The 16,815-nt window shown below is 42.2% G+C and overlaps 1 protein-coding gene across 9 annotated transcripts in view; it reads left to right on the plus strand.

The window, feature by feature from the left end:
- Positions 1-15,203, plus strand: part of CPLANE1 (ciliogenesis and planar polarity effector complex subunit 1) — a 141,652-nt gene extending 126,449 nt beyond the window's left edge. For 6 of the 9 annotated variants that reach the window (XM_073890981.1, XM_073890986.1, XM_073890984.1 and 3 more), the window contains 8 exons: positions 2,439-2,604; positions 4,679-4,737; positions 5,197-5,364; positions 6,120-6,232; positions 9,980-10,069; positions 11,802-11,885; positions 12,919-13,094; positions 13,535-15,203. In XM_073890981.1, coding sequence (XP_073747082.1) covers positions 2,439-2,604; positions 4,679-4,737; positions 5,197-5,364; positions 6,120-6,232; positions 9,980-10,069; positions 11,802-11,885; positions 12,919-13,094; positions 13,535-13,702 — 1,024 coding nt within the window. In that variant the 3' untranslated portion in view covers positions 13,703-15,203. Of the gene's footprint in view, positions 1-2,438; positions 2,605-4,678; positions 4,738-5,196; positions 5,365-6,119; positions 6,233-9,979; positions 10,070-11,801; positions 11,886-12,918; positions 13,095-13,534 lie in introns of those variants that run through there. The other 3 variants (XM_073890985.1, XM_073890987.1, XR_012377604.1) reach the window with 3 other exon arrangements.
- Positions 15,204-16,815: the final 1,612 nt, after the last annotated feature.

The raw sequence follows: 16,815 nt of genomic DNA on the forward strand, positions 1-16,815 counted from the left end.
AATAAAGTCTGGCTCTCCTACTAATGCTTCTGTGGGATATATATATATACCTATTGGCTTGTTTATATAAGAGTCAGTCTTATGAATGTTATGAATATTTCATCAATAATGTATTAAGTATCAAGATTTAGAAGAATAAAAATATGGCTTGTACTCTTGAATGGAGATAGAACTATAGAAAGAGTGTGACATAAGACCAAACTGTATCATGGTGCTATGGGAGCTTGAGGGGAGAGTCAGTCCAAGGCAGCAGCTTCACTAGTTACGGTGTTTGAGCTGTATTTCAAAGGACCGATAGAAATTCCTGTTGCTTATAAATAGTAGAAAGGGTATTCAAGGCAGCAAGAATATAAAATGCAAAGGAGCAATGAGTAGATATGGGCTGGGAGTTAGATAGGACTGGAGTTTATGTATTGGAAGGAGAGAGAGGGTCTGGCTGGGTGTGCTGGCTATAGATTGGGGACCAAAGGCACCCATTCTTTATCTGCAAGCAGTAAGGGGGTCAACAAGGGGCTTTAAACTAGAAATGGGAGCCAACTGGAGGTCTTACTTCAGTAATCTAAAGATGCAGGGGCTCAGAATGGAGAGTGTAGGGTAATAATCATGAGTAAACCTGGAGGCTGTCAGGAGGAAGTGAGAATGATTTTCTATTTGGATGACTAAGTTGATGGTGATTTCTTTGGCAAGATAGAGAATGTAGTTTCAGAAATGTTACAAGGTGCCAGGAGAATATTCCATTAGTGATATTCATTGGCACATTAGTTTTAGGTCATCCCAGAAGCAAATGCCAAAATGAGATTTAGGTGAGCATGAGATTTGGAGAAACACCTGTGAGGGAGAAAGGGGCAGGAGCCTGAGGAAGTGGGGACAACTGTCAGACTGCAGTCCCAGTGTGGATCTGATCCTATGTTAGGGGTCCCCAGGATCACCTTAGGGTCACTGATTGGGAGGACTTACAGAACTTACAGAGTCATACTCATGACTTAATTTATTAAAACAAGAGAATTCAAAGCAAAACCAGCAAGGAGAAGAGACTGCATGCAGTGAATTCTGAGGGAAACCAGGCACAGGTTCCTAAGAATCCTCTCCTGGTGCGGGCCCAACAGGACACAATTCCTCCAGCACACGTGAGATCATGTCCACCACGGAGGCTCATTTAGGGACTCAGTGCCCAGAGTTTTTCTTGGGGGCTGGTTGAGTAGGCAGCCTCTTCCTGGCACATACCAAATCCAGACTTCCAGAAGGAAAAGCAGGTTTTCAGTATAAGCCACATTGTTTGTACTGGTGGTCTGCCATTTAGGATGATGGATGATGTTCTCCTCTCATGCTGGGTGATGAGTCTGCCCCAGATCCCTGTCTCACACCACCTGTTTTCTTGGATTATTTTCAGTACTACTTGTGTCAGTTCCTGTCATCTGAGAAGCAGAAGCGAAGATGGGATTAGATGTGCAAGACATTTATCGGGAGAAAGGCCTGTGGGGGGGGGACACAGAAGTGGGGGGAAGCATCAGACCACAGTGTAGGTGTGCCCACCCCGTGAAGGAGAGAGGGAAGGGGGAAGAGGAGGTTGAGTAAGTGGAATGTGGGAGTACGGTGTTACAGGAAAGTTTCAGCTGGGTCATTGGTAAAGACATCCATCAGCGTTGCCCATCAGAGGAGTCCTGTGTCTTGCAGGAATGGGTCAGCCATAACTAGCTCAGGCCAGCCCATGGGGAATATGGTGTGGGCATGAATGTGACTAGATCTACAAGGGCAGCTGTTTAGAAGTCATCTCTGTAGTATAAGTTTTGAAAGTGATTGAGATAGTCCAGGAGTAAGAGGATTGGGGAAGAAGTCCAAAACAGAACTTTTAGTAAGACATTAATATTGAAATGGTGAGCAGAGACTAAAGGACCCAATGTAGGAGGCTGCACAGTGTTTTCAGAGTCAGAGTAAGACCCATGTAAGAGAGAGTTTAACATAGAAAAGAGGAGCCAATTGTATTAAATGTTATAGGGAAGTCCAGTAGGATGAAGAAGCTGTTGGTGAGCTTCCCTTCCCTTCCCTCCCCTCCCCTCCCCTTCTTTTTTCTTTTAAATATATTTTTATTTCATTATGTTTTGTTAGTTACCATACAGTACATCATGTGGTTGATGAGCTTTCTGAGATCATTTTTAGTGGATTTCAGGGAACAGGTTGGTGCAAGTCGATAGAGACATGAATGTATACTACTTTTTGAGAATGGGAAAAATCTTTCCAAACGGGCAGCTGGCGGGCTTAGTCGGTGGCATGTGTGACTCTTGATCTCAGGGTTGTGAGTTCAAGCCCCATGTTGGGTATAGAAATTACTTTAAAAAAATCTTAAAAATAAAATCCCTTTCCAAATAAACAGTATTTAGTTTACTTAGATCCATAAAAAATGTAAAATCAAGTGATGCCCTGTCTGTTAAATTTCTCAGAATTCAGCATTCTTCTGGTAGACGAACACAGAGAACTGAGAAGGAAAGAAGAGAAATTCAGGTGTGGATGAAAAGAAAACGCAAGGAAAGAATGGCAGAGTACTTAAACCAGCTGGCGGAGAAGAGGGGGCAAGAACATGACCCTTTCTGCCCGAGGAGCAATCCAGTAAGTGTGCAGTAAGTGTGCAGTATCAGGGGCAGTGGGCAGTGGGATAGCCCTGAATATGTGCAGTGTTTCCCTGGCAAATATTCAAGAAAAGGATTAACATAATTTGGATGCATTTTTTATTAGACAGAAATGTCACCATTTTACTTGTCAGAAAATGTTAATTACCTTAACAAAACATAACAAGGTATTCTACAAACCATGTCCTGTTGAACTATCTTAAATACTTTTTCTTCCCCAGGCTAACTATGGCTCTCGCTGATTTTAACCAAGTGAAGAGACTGAGTAATTGGTGACCAGTTGGGCTGTTCCCTTAATTTTCAGTGAGAGTCAGTGGCAGTTGAACAACTGACTGTGTGTAGTAAAGCCATTTAAAAAAATAATTTTGTATCCACAAGTTATCTACAAAAAATAGAGTATGATTCAGGTACCAAGGGTACGGTGGCGTGTGTGCACGCCTGTCAGCTGCCCTTTAAACTGTCCACATTTATTTACTGAGCCCTGACTGTGGGCATCACTGTGGCTGGTCAGAAGCAGTTTTCTTCAGAAGGTGAAATAAAGCAATGTTACTTTGATAATCACATTACTATGAAAATTGCATTTGAATTATACTTAGTTTATCTTTTACTTTGTAATTTGAAATAAAATATAATAGTACTTAATTTTTTTTGACATCATTAGAGGAACATGTTCTATAAAAGTGAATTTTCCAGATATGGCTGTCACATTTAAGCACCAAATGGTGCAAAATAGGTGAACTAGTACATAAATTATATACTTAACTTGTGTCTAGAGAAAGCTTGTTGATGTTAATATAACTTTTTTTTTTAAGAGAGAGAGAGCATGCGCTCACGTATATACACATGAGCGGGAGGGAGGGGCCGAGGGAGAGGGCGAGAATCTTAAGGCCCCGAGATCATGACCTGAGCCAAAATCAAGAGTTGCTTAACCGACTGAGCCACCCGGGTGCCCTGATGTTAATACAACGTTGTGTGGAGAGTGTTAAGGACCCGTAATGACCTTCAAGGCTGCTGAGGCACCTGACTAGAATCTTCAAGTTCATGTGTTTATGTGTGTGCTCCTCCAGCCCAGGTGGGTGGGTTCTGATATTGGCCTCTCTGTCAACCAAGCAAATACCCTAGATAGTTAGAATTGTGTCCAAATTTAGAACAAATTAACTCTGAGGGCACTGGGATTGCTTGGTTGTTGGACTTTGTGACTATTCCTTCACAATGGCAAGCACCTGTTTATTTTTAGCTTCTATTTAGGTGAAGGTATGGGATTAGTGAGGGGTTAGTGTAATTAAAACTTTCATTTGAATTTATATCAGAAATTAATAAGACCTCTAATTTGTCACTGCTTCCAAGGAAGCAGTGTCTTCCAAGGAGAGTAGTGTCACTCACTACTCTCCAAGTAGGAGCTACAGAGAGTGCATGCACTTCTGTGTGCACACTTTTATATACGAAATTGTGTGTAAAAGGACTTCATTAGTAACTCAGTAGTAACTTAATATTCTGGAATAAGACACTTGCTAATTTGCCTCCTGGTGCATAAGTTTTGAGGCGTTTTTACGTCACAGTGAACATACTACATTAGGTGACTGGTAGACATTTTAAAACATCAAAATGATAGCTTTAAAGGTCTACTCCTGCTTTATCAAGCACACTGTTAGTGAGATTAATCACAAGGCTGAGTATGAAGTGTATGTGTCTTCATCCTTAAAATGTTCTTGTTTCCCATTTTAAATGCAGCTGACACTGTATGTTAATTGAATTTAAATTAAAATAAATGCAGCTGATAAGGTTCTCTCTTGAGAAAATACGTGAATTTAGCTAGCATTCTACTTATTAAACTAGTTTTTAATTACATGATGCTTTAACATTTTTGTGTTTTGTACTTGGGATAGGAAGCTTTGTCAAATATGACAGTGTTTTGCATTGTTTCCTGAATAGCAAAAATATGTTTTAACTTCCTATTAAAATTGATTAGTGGAATTTTCATGTTTTCCATGGATCACAAGGGCTTAATTATTTGAACTGAACCATAATGGACTAATGGGGTGTTTCTCATGCAGTTTTACATGACTTCACGGGAAATCAGGCTGAGACAGAAGATGAAGAACGAGAAGGACAGGTGAGCTGGGTAGCTGTCCCCCCAGCACGCTCTCCGGTTTGCACACCTGAGGCATGGACAATGCCTGAGGAACTCTAGTCTTCACAGTAGCCCCTTTTTGTCCATAAACAGAAAATTATGAGAGATAACTGCAAGGAAAATAGACTACTAGCCTTTTTAGGAATCTGCTTTCAAATATTGTTTATTCCATTGAATTTTCATGACTTTTATTTCTGCTATTGCCCTCCCTCTCCCAATCCAGATATGTATGTGCATTTTGAAAATACGCAAAGGGCCATAACTACAGGTAGCTTTACTAATTTCCGCCTAATTGATTTCAGAAATCTGAAATATCAATTTGCATTTGAAAAGCATTGAAAAAAACAAAAGCTAGGTGATTAGTCAAACATTACGTTCCCTCTGGAGGTATGAAGTGAAAATGACTCTTTTATTAAGTGTTGTTTAATTCTTTGTCTGAAGATTGCTACTCTCTGACCACTATAGTCGGCGGCTCTCACAAGCATATAGCCTGATGAATGAACTGCTATCCGAATCGGTACAGCCACCAACAACCGCCCAGAAAGCCTTGCCTAACAAACCCAGGGCTGCTCACGCTTCCCGAGGGCAACACTCTCTTTCTCCAAGACGGTAAGAGAGTTTGGCATGTTGTTCAGCACGATTATGTCAGGCCTGATAAGAGTTGAGTGCTTTTGTCCCCCAAGTTCAGTGTATTTGCATCTACCCTGCTCAGAAATAAGAAAATCAAGTAAAGAAAAACATGGTCCCATAATTACGACATCTTTTTAAGTTTATAGAATCACCAAGGAAAAAGATAACAATGTCATTATATCTCTAAGATATTACAGAGCACTTTGGCATATACCTAATACAGTTTTGATACCTGTTCAATTCCATTTCCTCCTTCTCTGTAATCTGCCATGTAACTGTTCGCCCTGTTTCTCCACTTGGCTCTACTCTTACAGAAACAGCCCTCACCAGCTTATCACTTCTTCTCTGTCTCTTCCCAGCACAAACCCACATGTAATCAGATCACTTGTGTGTATATAATTTGGGGTCTACTCAAAACACCAGAGATTCCCTTGAATCTTCTCTAATATAAAGCAGGGTATTAAATACATAAGTAACTGCCAAATACATAGATAATTTGAAATGGACAGATAACCAAAAACAATTTCTTTGAAAGAAACAAATGAAGTTTAAGGTATGAGACATGAAGAATAATTTGTTGGGAATTGTTATAACACAAAATGTATCACTAAGGTACAGAATAAGCAATGTGAAGTGAATGTATTAATCTGAGCTAGAATTTGGGTCTTTTGAAATGTACTTCATTACGGATGTGAGATTCTAGGAATATAATAATTATGTAATTTCCACTTTAGAGAGAATCAATATGGTCACAATATTCCAATAAATCAGCCTGGAAAATTCAAATATATATCCAGACCAAGTTACATCCGAAAGGGGAAACCTCAAGGCCCTCCTTGGTCACGTGGTAAGATTTTAAGCTTTTTTTAAATTGTAAATTTTGTGTAATTTGGACCTCCTTATCTCCAGAATTGGTTTTCATTAGTAGAATGAAATCGTAGTGAAAAGCCGTTCTCATTTCAGCAGAATACAAGTTGCAGGATTGATAAAGACTTACCTGTGCTGGGATTTCGTTTGTTCTATTGCTTTGAAATAGGAAGACTCCAGAAATCTTAAACAAATGGCCTTTTTATAATAAAACTTGAATAGTCAATATTTAGATAAGACTTATTTGGGAATCTGTTTCTTTTGTGTGTCTGGCTAAAGAGGTAGGCATTTTTACAAATCAAGTTCTTATAGATGTCAGGATGGACTAGATAGATGGGTATCAGGATATCACAGAAGAGGAATACTATGAGGCTCATATTGAAGTATCATGTTTTTACCTTTTTTTTCTTAAAGATTTATTTATTTGAGAGAGCGAGAATGAGAGAGAGAGAGAGCACATGAGAGGGGGGAGTGGGAGAGGGAGAAGCAGACTCCCCGCTGAGCAGGGAGCCCGATGTGGGACTCGATTCCGGGACTCCAGGATCATGACCCGAGCCGAAGGCAGTTGCTTAACCAACTGAGCCACCCAGGCGCCCCGTGTTTTTACCTTTTGAACATCCTTTTCCACATTTGAAGATATAATATCTGTTATTTATTGCTAGCCTTCCTTTAGTTAATTTTGCCATATTTGGGTTTTGATTGCCAGAGTAAAACATATTTATTTTATGAAATGATTACACATTAAAAATGTATAATCATAGGGACGCCTGGGTGGCTCAGGTGGTTGAGTGTCTGGCTTTTTTTTTTTTTTTTAAGATTTTTATTTGAGAGAGAGAGAGCACAGAGGGAGAAGGAGAAGCGGACTCCCCACTGAGCAGGGAGCCTGACATGGGGCTTGATCCCATGATCCCGGGATCATGACCTGAGCCGAAGGCAGAGGCTTATCAACTGAGCCACCCAGGCGCCCCAAGTGTCTGGCTTTTTTATTTTTGGCTCAGGTCATGATCTCAGGGTCATGATATTGAGCCTCACATCAGACTCTGCACTCAGTGTGGAGTCTACTTGGGGTTCTCCCTCTGCTCCTCCCCCTGCTCGCACTCTCTTTCTAAAAATAAATCTTTAAAAAATGTATAATCATAGTTAATATGTAGTATAAATGCAGACAGCTTTTAGCTGTATAAAAACTAATGTGCCAGGTTCTGGTTACACCTTTAGTTACAAATGTTCCCTTTTTACAGATGAGAAAACCCAGGCAGAGAAAGTTGAAATAACTGCCTGAGATCAGAGAGCTAGGAAGTGGCAGTGCTGGGATTTAAACTCAGTTTGGGTCTAGAGCCTACACACTTAGAACCCATGCTTCATTATGCTGCCTCAATTTAGAAAATTGAAATTTCCATAAATTCTAGTCCTCTTAATAAAACTTCATAGTTTAGGGGCGCCTGGGTGGCTCAGTTGGTTAAGCGACTGCCTTCGGCTCGGGTCATGATCCTGGAGTCCCGGGATCGAGTCCCACATCGGGCTCCCTGCTCAGCGGGGAGTCTGCTTCTCCCTCTGACCCTCTTCCCTCTCATGCTCTCTATCTCTTGTTCTCTCTCTCTCAAATAAATAAATAAAATCTTTAAAAAAAAAAAAAACAAAACTTCATAGTTTAACTCTTGCTCTTGATTAACAAATTACAATAAGAAAACAGTGCTCTTTTTAAACTAAAATTTCAAAATAGTAACCATGTTTTCTTTTTTTTTAATTTTTATTTTACACCTGATACATTTGCCAAAGTTAAAGAAATACCAAAAATTGGAAGGATTTTAAACTTGAATCCACGGTTTCTTAATATCAGATGGAAAAGTCTTGGATTCTGTGGAAATGTCTTTGTTTTGGGTCTGTCCAGTGTCAGGCCTGCATGGTTATGCTGCACTCGCCTGGGCTGAGGCCTCGGCCCTTCTTTGGTCGGCTCCCCGCCCTTGCTGGACTGTCCTTGAAGAGGTGCCCCTGCATGCTGGCTTCAGAAGCCCTCAAGGGACCCCCACCCCACTCAGACCAGTCCAGAGCTCGTCCCTGGCCTTTGGGCAGCCTCCCCCTCTGCCTCCTTAGCCCCCTTTCCCCATCCCACAGGTGCTGCGGGCCAGCTTGCTTTCTAGCCACAGGCTGTGCTCGGCACCCCTCTCTTCCCTCAAAAGTCTCCCTCACCTTGAATGCCTCACCTCCGTGTTTTGGAAGCCACCCCTCATCTTAATTCTTCAGTTCTTCTAAACTGATGTAATGAATTTTAAATTGGGGCCAATACTTAACTGGCCTGGTGGTTGTGAGTATCAGCGACAATGGTCTCAGCTGCCTTTGCTACCATTTGTGTCCTCTGGCCCCTGGTCACATGTTTGTGACTCTGAGGCATTGCTGCCACAGGTCTCATGTAGTCACTTGTGAACTTTTGTCCCATGCTAGACTGAATCTTCTGAAGGTAGCAACACTGTCTTCTCTGTCTTATATACCACTTACATTGAACAAATGAGACTATTGAATACTTGGATACATGAAAAAAAATGGCTGTTTTTCTGACTAAAAATAGCTATTTATAAACTACTGTTCAGGGATATTAGTGGGTAGGTGTTGCTGTATTCATCCTATGTCAGAGAAGACCACCATGTAACTTGCCATCATCCCAGCTAACCTGTCCCTTAGCTTCCCCAGAAGAGGAGAGACAAAGGCAACTGGAGGGGCCGGTGACCATGCTGGCTTCTATCCAGGTGGCGCCTTGGTGTGACCTCTACCACCCCCAGAACCCAGCCGTTTCCCCTGGCTACGTTCCGAGGCTTTAGGTCCCCCAGGATTGTGTGGCAGTGGGGGAAACGCAGGCATGATGGATCCCAGGCCCTCCCCTAGTCAGGGACGCAGATCCCTGGAACCCATGTGAGGCAGTTCGGTCAGTGCAGATGGGGAAGTGAGGACTCATCAAGACTTTTAAGTTCACTGCAGCGCGTTTGTAAAAGAAAAGTTCTTCTGAGATGCTTGTGAGTCTGACTATATGTTGTTATCTGTCTTGTAAAGCAGTGTGTCATTTCTGCCAAATATCTCCAGCCCTGATTGCAAGCTGTTATACTTAGAGATCTCCCTGCCTTTTTTTTTTTTTTGGCTTGTTTTATGTATAGTTCTATCAAAAACAATATAAGGACTCTATGATAAGTAACTGAGAGGCATCAAAAACATAAAAAAATGTTCCAGCCTTTGGAATCATCCAGGCCTACATTCATATCCCAGCTCTGCTGCTTACTTGGTGCCCTCAATTATGTTATTTAAAACCTAACTCATAGGGGTGTTGAAGGTAAAAAGTAAAACTTTTGCATAACATAAATAATAAATGGTGGTTATTAGTCCTGGAATTTAAGAAACCTTAGTGAATCATTCTTTTGATAACATCTAACCTGGCATTCTGTCAAGGTGTTTCCCGCTGATAGGCGTATGTGGCTGGCTTTTCCAGTTGCCTGAGAGGTTGTCAAGGCACATTTGCCAGTTTGAGAAAGGACCATGGTCCCGCTATGAGGATACCAAGTTTCAAAGTAGAGCTTTCCCTTCCTTCATCTGCACTTTTGTTTTGCTTTCTTGGTTCAAATCAACCACCATTTATTGGGCCCCTTCCTAATCAGTAGTTTCTGTCCTCAAAGAATGTACAGTACAGTATGTGAAACATCATGGGCGCATACAGAAGGTTAAAGAAGTTTGCCTGTTTCTACAGGAACTGCTACTTCTGCCATACAGAATAAAGGTGCTGGAGCCAAAGCGGCAGTAAAAGCGGCTGTGCCATCTCCAGTTACCTTCCAAAAAGGTAAGGGAGAAATAAAGAATAACTTTATTTCTTCAACTTAAATTTTTAACAATTGTAAGACCCTCTTAGAAATTTCAAATACAGATTTCAGAATGAAGGGTATGGCGGTGTGGTAGAGTGGTTAAGGGAACAGTCTGCGGAGTTAGCTCTCTTTAGAATCCTGGTTCACCACTTACTCTCTAGCTCTGGGCAAATTCCTGACCCATCTGTGTAAGCCTCAACTTTCTTACCTGCAAACTCCAGATTATTAGAGTGAAAACATATATTATGGGCTTAGCAGAGTACTGAACATAAAAACAAGTATTCAGAGGGGGCCATCGTCACAGAGTCATGCAGCACACAGACCCTTAAGTTTGGGGATTCTAAATTAGCTGTGCTCTGATCAACTAGAGAGTGAAGTGGTCATGATCTTAATGCCTAAGAATTCAGATCTAGCCCTGGCCCACCCCTCGCCCCGTGTTACTCTTCACCATTTAAAAAGTACGTTCACATGATTCTCCCGTGAGCTCTCTGTAACGGCCCTGGTAGATAGACAGGGCACCTGTGATCCCCGTCTTACTGCTGAAGCCAGGGAGGCTTAGGGAAGTGATGCTTGATGCCAAGCATTGTATTAACACTGCCTGTGCATGATCTCACTTAATCCTCACATTAACTGAGTGAGCTCTATGGCATTATCCTGATTTACAGAAAGAACTACATTTTGGTAGGGACAAAGACGCAAACACTGATTATATGTAATATAAAAATGATGAGAAACATGAATGAGTCTATTCCTGCCCTCAGGCCTCTCTCCAGTGCCGCCGTCTTCCAGTTCACTGCCTCTCTCTTCAGCTGCATCTGCTCTTTAACCTATCAGGTTTTACTGTTGATGGCTGTATTTCCTAGAAATTCTTTTTGGTTCTTTTTCCACGGTTTTCCTCCACTCAATGCCTTAAAACCCAAGGCTGTAATTACTAGGATCAGTTTGAGTGCTAGAAGCATCATTTCCTGTGCTTTTAATTGTATAATCCCAGACTTTTTTTTTTTCTTTCCAGGTCTCTCCTTTTAATCTTTTGTAAAGTGTTTTCTAGTTTAGAGTACCCCAAAGCTATTTTGTTATTTTCTAAACAAATATCTAGCAATGTTCGTTTAACACATAAAATACCCCAAAATACAGTGTTGGCCCTAAAAATAGCTGAAATTCTATGTACACTGATACTATATTTATGAAAGCTCCAGAGATCCAGGGTTTTGCGAAGTGAATTATGATCCAGTGTGAGCCCTTGCCCATAGAAAGGCAAACAGAAGTACTTCTTTCATTGTCCAGGGGTAGCCCTGCTTGTAACAGGATGAAATTGAATATGACTCCAAGTATCTAGCTTGGCTGTGGGTCTAGAGTATGGCCCAGGATCAGACACAGGAGGGGCAAGTGGAGGAACAGGGTTTTCTTCTGGGGGTGGAACAGGGAGTAGATGCACTTCTACTGTTCAGTTTCCGATTCCTCAGGTTGGACTCCATAGACCTCGTTTGGCAGTATGCTTCATAAAGAAATGGGGGCGGTGGTCACTGTCCTACTTCGAGGGAAGCTGCTGCACTTGCCGGCCTAGTTTCCACGGTGGGGTTTCTTCCTGATGTATCACTGAACTTTTACTGTAGAACGTGTCCACTGTCCACACTGGGGCACAAACACCCAGACTTAAAAAGCTTTGCACATGCTCAGTTTTGCAGCATTGTTTTCTTGTTGTATTTTAAGATTGGCTATCCCGAACAAATCCTAGAGAAATGTACTCCGATCTGAAGAGAAGAAAATTACAAGGCCATCACTGCAGGAAGCAAGGTGAGAGCCAGACAGCTTCCCAAGATGTGTGCCTTCCCCACAGGCAAAGGTTCATCCTAAAGTGCAGGACCATTAACCTTAATTTCTTAATTTTGGTGATGATTTTGTCATTCTTTTTAGATTGCAGTAATTATGTTCATTTGATGAGTATCAAAGTCTGGTTACCAAATTAACTGTGGCAGAAGTGGGGCTGGGATTAGTTGGTGGTTACAGCTGTTCTGCTCTTTCACAGCCTGAACACCTGGGGCAGCTGCCTCAGCTCCCCGGCCCCACGAGTTTCCGTCTGCTCTGGAGATGGCCTGCCCTCGTGCCCTCGTGATTATCTTACTGCTTAACCACTTGGTGGTTTCTCTCTTTGTCATCCTTCAGTCTCAAGCTGTTCTGTTTTACTGGCTGTTTTCTTTTTCTTTCTTTTTTAAAGATTTTATTTATTTATTTGACAGAGCACAAGCAGGGGGAACAGCAGGGAGAGGGAGAAGCAGACTCCCCGCTGAGCCAGGACACCCTCCTCCCCCCCGGGATCATGACCTAAGCCGAAGGCAGACGCTTAACCATCTGAGCCACCCAGGCGCCCCGAGCTGGCTGTTTTCTTTTTCGCCACAGTGTTTGTTCACCCAACTTTGCAGCTGGAACTTCTCCACAGTTCTGTTACATCTGCAGCCTCTCCTCCCTGGACTCTCTTGTCCTATAGGTTACTGTTCTTTTTAAAATGAAGAGATGGCCAGAATTCAGTTTCCTTCTATCACACTGACAGGGCAGAAATTGTTAAAACCATAGCTAGGCCTTGTGATTCGATTATTCAGTAAGGGGCCCCTGGCTGGCTCAGCTGGTGGAGTGTGCGACCCCTGATCTCCAGGTTGTGAGTTCGAGCCCCGTGTTGAGTACAGAGACTTCTTAAAAATGAATCTTAAAAAAAAAAAAAAACTTTAAATATTAGGTAGAATGTGACTGCCTTGGATTTGATGATAAAAGTCAGAATAAACAAATTGTAAATGAATCAGACCCATGTAGCTTTGTCCTTTTCTCTTGAAAGGTTCTGGTGCTCCATGTCGTCTGCAGTGTACAAAAAATCACATTAGTGCTGAGCTTTCACCTCGATCAAAGCAGGTGTGTATGGAGTACGAGAGAGAGGAGACCATGGTGAGTCCCTGGATGGTACCTTCACACATCCGAACAATTCTTCACGAGAGTCATAGTTCCCTTTTACAAGTAAGTGTTATTCCAGATTTCAGTCTGCCTAGTGATTTCTCTGTGTTATCCAGTTGTTGTTGCTTATTGTTTTCTGTGGGATGTGAAGATCCTGCAAGATTGAAGTAGTAATTCAAAGCATCTACAATTTTGGCTTAGTACTCTAGCATTTATCTTTCAGAATTTTCCTTGAATTTGTATTTTCCTTTCAACTAAAGAATAACAAAGAACAGGTAATTGTATTATGAGTATAAAAATCCATTGTGTCCATTCTTCAGATCTGGTTGTGTCAGATGATGTTCAGCCCGTTGTCCATCCAGATGTGCTGGGCAATCACCGCCCTGGTTTGCTTCACCAGTTGGTGGATGAGCAACTCTAGAATCTTTGGAAAGCTTAGTTCATGTTCCATTTACTTTTTCTCAGGCTTAGACCGCAACTTACTGCCTTTCTTACTTTGATAGGACTTGTCAGCAGCTGAAGAAGAGCTAGAGCCTCCTTTCCGTGGCACGGACGGCATGTCTGAGAGCACCGGCAGCATCCTCAGCAAGCTTGACTGGAATGCTGTTGAAGACATGGTGGCCAGCGTGGAGGACAAGAGTCTGTCTGTCCACTGGGCCTTGGACCTGTAAGACCCGAGAATCATTCTGTTGCCAAAGGCCGGCGCTTCAGTGACAGTAGTTCTGAAAGATTGGTGTGTTTGAAAGAGAGAAGCAGTGAAGGAAGCAATGTGAATATACACCTGCAGCCATATTATTACCCAGCTTAGCCATTTCAAGAGGGAAAATAAACACTTCTCAATAATTTTGACTTCATGGGTAAAGGGTTGTTTAACTATAGATCTGTTATATGCTTTGGCATTTGATCTGTCTTTAGACACAATTTTTTAAATGATGAAAAAATGAAAAGTACCTTTCAAGTCAAGTTTACATAACATTTAAGTTACTTTCAATAAAAATCTTCTGTTTCGTCTTCTTCTTTACTACCCCCTGAGTTTTGAGAAACAACCTTATATGGATAAACCTGATGGAAAAATTGAGAAGAAAGTTACAGTCTCACCCTGAGATTCGATAATGAACTCCATTTTAGAACACAGCCTAAAATTCACCTGGGCCGGCCTGGCCCCTGAGTGAAAAGAAACCAACCAACTTCCACCTGTCCTGTGCCCTGCAGCCTGCGAAGCCTTGAAGAACGAACCAGGGAAGAACGCTTTGAATGGGAAATAAATAGGACTCCTGACTCCAGAAGGCTCATGTTAACTTTGTAAAGACCATGGTGCCGAAACCTGGGTAGTTTCTAGTGTTGCCCCCAAATAATATCATTTTGGAGATAATTTTAATGAGAAGAAACTAAAAACCTTCACTCATTTGTCAATTTTTAGTGTAGTATCAAAGAATACTATTGTCTGAAAAAGCTATTAAATATGCCTCCTTTTCCAACTACATACCTGTGTGGGGCCAGATTGTTTTCATGTCCTTGAGCCAGAACATCCTGCAACAGGCTGAGCGCAGAAGCACTATGAGAATTCCGCCATTCAGGAGATTTGTAAGACTATAGAACAGTGCCACTTCTAAGTTTTGTTTTGGAAAAGTTACTTTTGTAAATATGTGTTATAAACATTGAATGGGAGGTGCCTGGGTGGCTCAGTTGGTTAAGTGTTTCAACTCTTGATTTTGACTCAGGTCATGATCTTAGGGTCGTGAGATCGAGCCCCATGTTGGACTCCACAGCTGGGCATGGAGTCTGCTTAAGATTCTCCCTCTGCAGGGGCACCTGGGTGGCTCAGTTGTTAAGCATCTGCCTTTGGCTCAGGTCATGATCCCAGCGTCCTGGGGTTGAGCCCCGCATTGGGCTCCCTGCTCAGCAGGAGACCTGCTTCTCCCTCTCCCACTCCCCCTGCTTGTGTTCCCTCTCTGTGTCTCTCTCTCTGTCAAATAAAATCTTAAAAAAAAAAAAAAAAAGATTCTCCCTCTGCCCACTGTGTGTGCACGTGTGCGTGTTTGCGTTCTCTCCCTAAAAAATGAATGGGTCGGGTAGGGGTATGGGTTAGCCTGGTGATGGGTATTAAAGAGGGCACATTCTGCATGGAGCACTGGGTGTTATGAACAAACAATGAATCATGGAACACTACACCAAAACAAATGATGTAATATATGGTGATTAACATAACAATAAAAAATGAATGGGTCACTGTAATTAAAAATTAAACACTTTTCTCAGTTTTAATTTGTAGCATGATAAATATTCACAGATATACCCGCATACAGAAAAGCTCTTTAGGACCCTCAGTAATTTTTATGAGTATAAAGAGTTTGAGAACTGCTTTAGGGCTAACAATGTGTGCCCTTAACTTACCAACTCCACAGTTCACACCACTTCAGAAATAAAGGAGTTTTGGGGTGCCTGGGTGGCTCAGTCATTAAGCGTCTGCCTTCGGCTCAGGTCATGATCCCAGGGTCCTGGGATCGAGCCCCACATCGGGCTCCCTGCTCAGCGGGAAGCCTGCTCCCTCTGCCACAACCCCTGCCTATGTTCCCTCTCTTGCTGTGTCTTTCTCTGTCAAATAAATAAAAATCTTTTTAAAAAAAAAAAAAAAGAAAGAAATAAAGGAGTTTTACAGTAGTATAATCCCTTTTACCTGCCGGCTCCTGTTCTGATCCAAACATTCAGTTGTCTTTTAAGGCAATTATTTCCAGTGCTTTTCATTTCTTCCTGTAGATCAAATTTCTGTCTAGTCTCTCTTCAGCCTGAAGATCATTAGCATTTCTTATAGTACAGATCTTCTGGCAATTCTTTCAGGTTTCATTGACAGAACTCTAGATTTTACCCTCATTATTGAAGGGTATTTTGTTGTAGCCCTTATTCTAGGGCAAGATCTTTACTTATAAGATGGGCCTTTCTGGTGTCTAGACTGGAGGCCTGGAGTATTACTGAGGTGCTTGCAAGGTCTCTCCACTCTAGCTGGGCCGGGCCTCCCTCATCCCCCAGCAGGGCTCCGCCTCTGGTATGTCTTTGGCTCTCGACCTTGTAGTAAGTACTTCTGGTACGCCTCAGGTACTCTTGTACTAGTACGAGCAGCTCAGCCCTGTCCGCACACAGGCTTCTGGGGATCTTCTCTGCAGCTTCCTTCTCTGTTGCCCTCCCTGCAGATTCCAGCTACCGTGACGACCCTGAACTCTGCTCTCTGCCTCTTCAGCTTCATAGGGCCACAGTGGCGTGCTTGGACTCTAGCTCATTACGTTGGAGTCATCAGAATAATATCCTTAAGTAGACAGCGAGGCATACACGAGACTTACCCATGAGTTTCCCTTCTCTCCACGATCACTGTTTTGTGCTGCACATTGTCCAATGTCTGACAGCTCTGTGGCTGAGACAGGCAAACCAGTTGGTGGTTACTCTGTCGTAGGTAGAAGTAGAAGTTGTCTCTTGGGGAACATCTATAGTCAACCTGAAAATGAAGGAACAAGGGCAGACAATATCAGCAGAGGACAGATAATCCTAGGTAGTGTCAACCCCTAGCTTGAGGACATCCTCAGTCTTCAAAAAAACTGCAATATGATTTTGCTTAGTGTCTCTGAACACAGAGGAATCATCCAAATGTGTTTTAGCTCCTTCTAAGGAAAGGTCTAGACTTCACCCCCTCCATACATGGACTAAAGGGAAGCAGTTTCCATATATAGATTTTAAACAGCATACTTGGTAAATACCTCTAGTTATCAAAAGTGTTCCCCAATTTCTCAAAACT

Source organism: Callorhinus ursinus, unplaced genomic scaffold (assembly GCF_003265705.2).
Source record: "Callorhinus ursinus isolate GAN/ISIS: 27379988/994484 unplaced genomic scaffold, GSC_fseal_2.0 scaffold3, whole genome shotgun sequence".
Taxonomy (NCBI): Eukaryota; Metazoa; Chordata; class Mammalia; order Carnivora; family Otariidae; genus Callorhinus; species Callorhinus ursinus.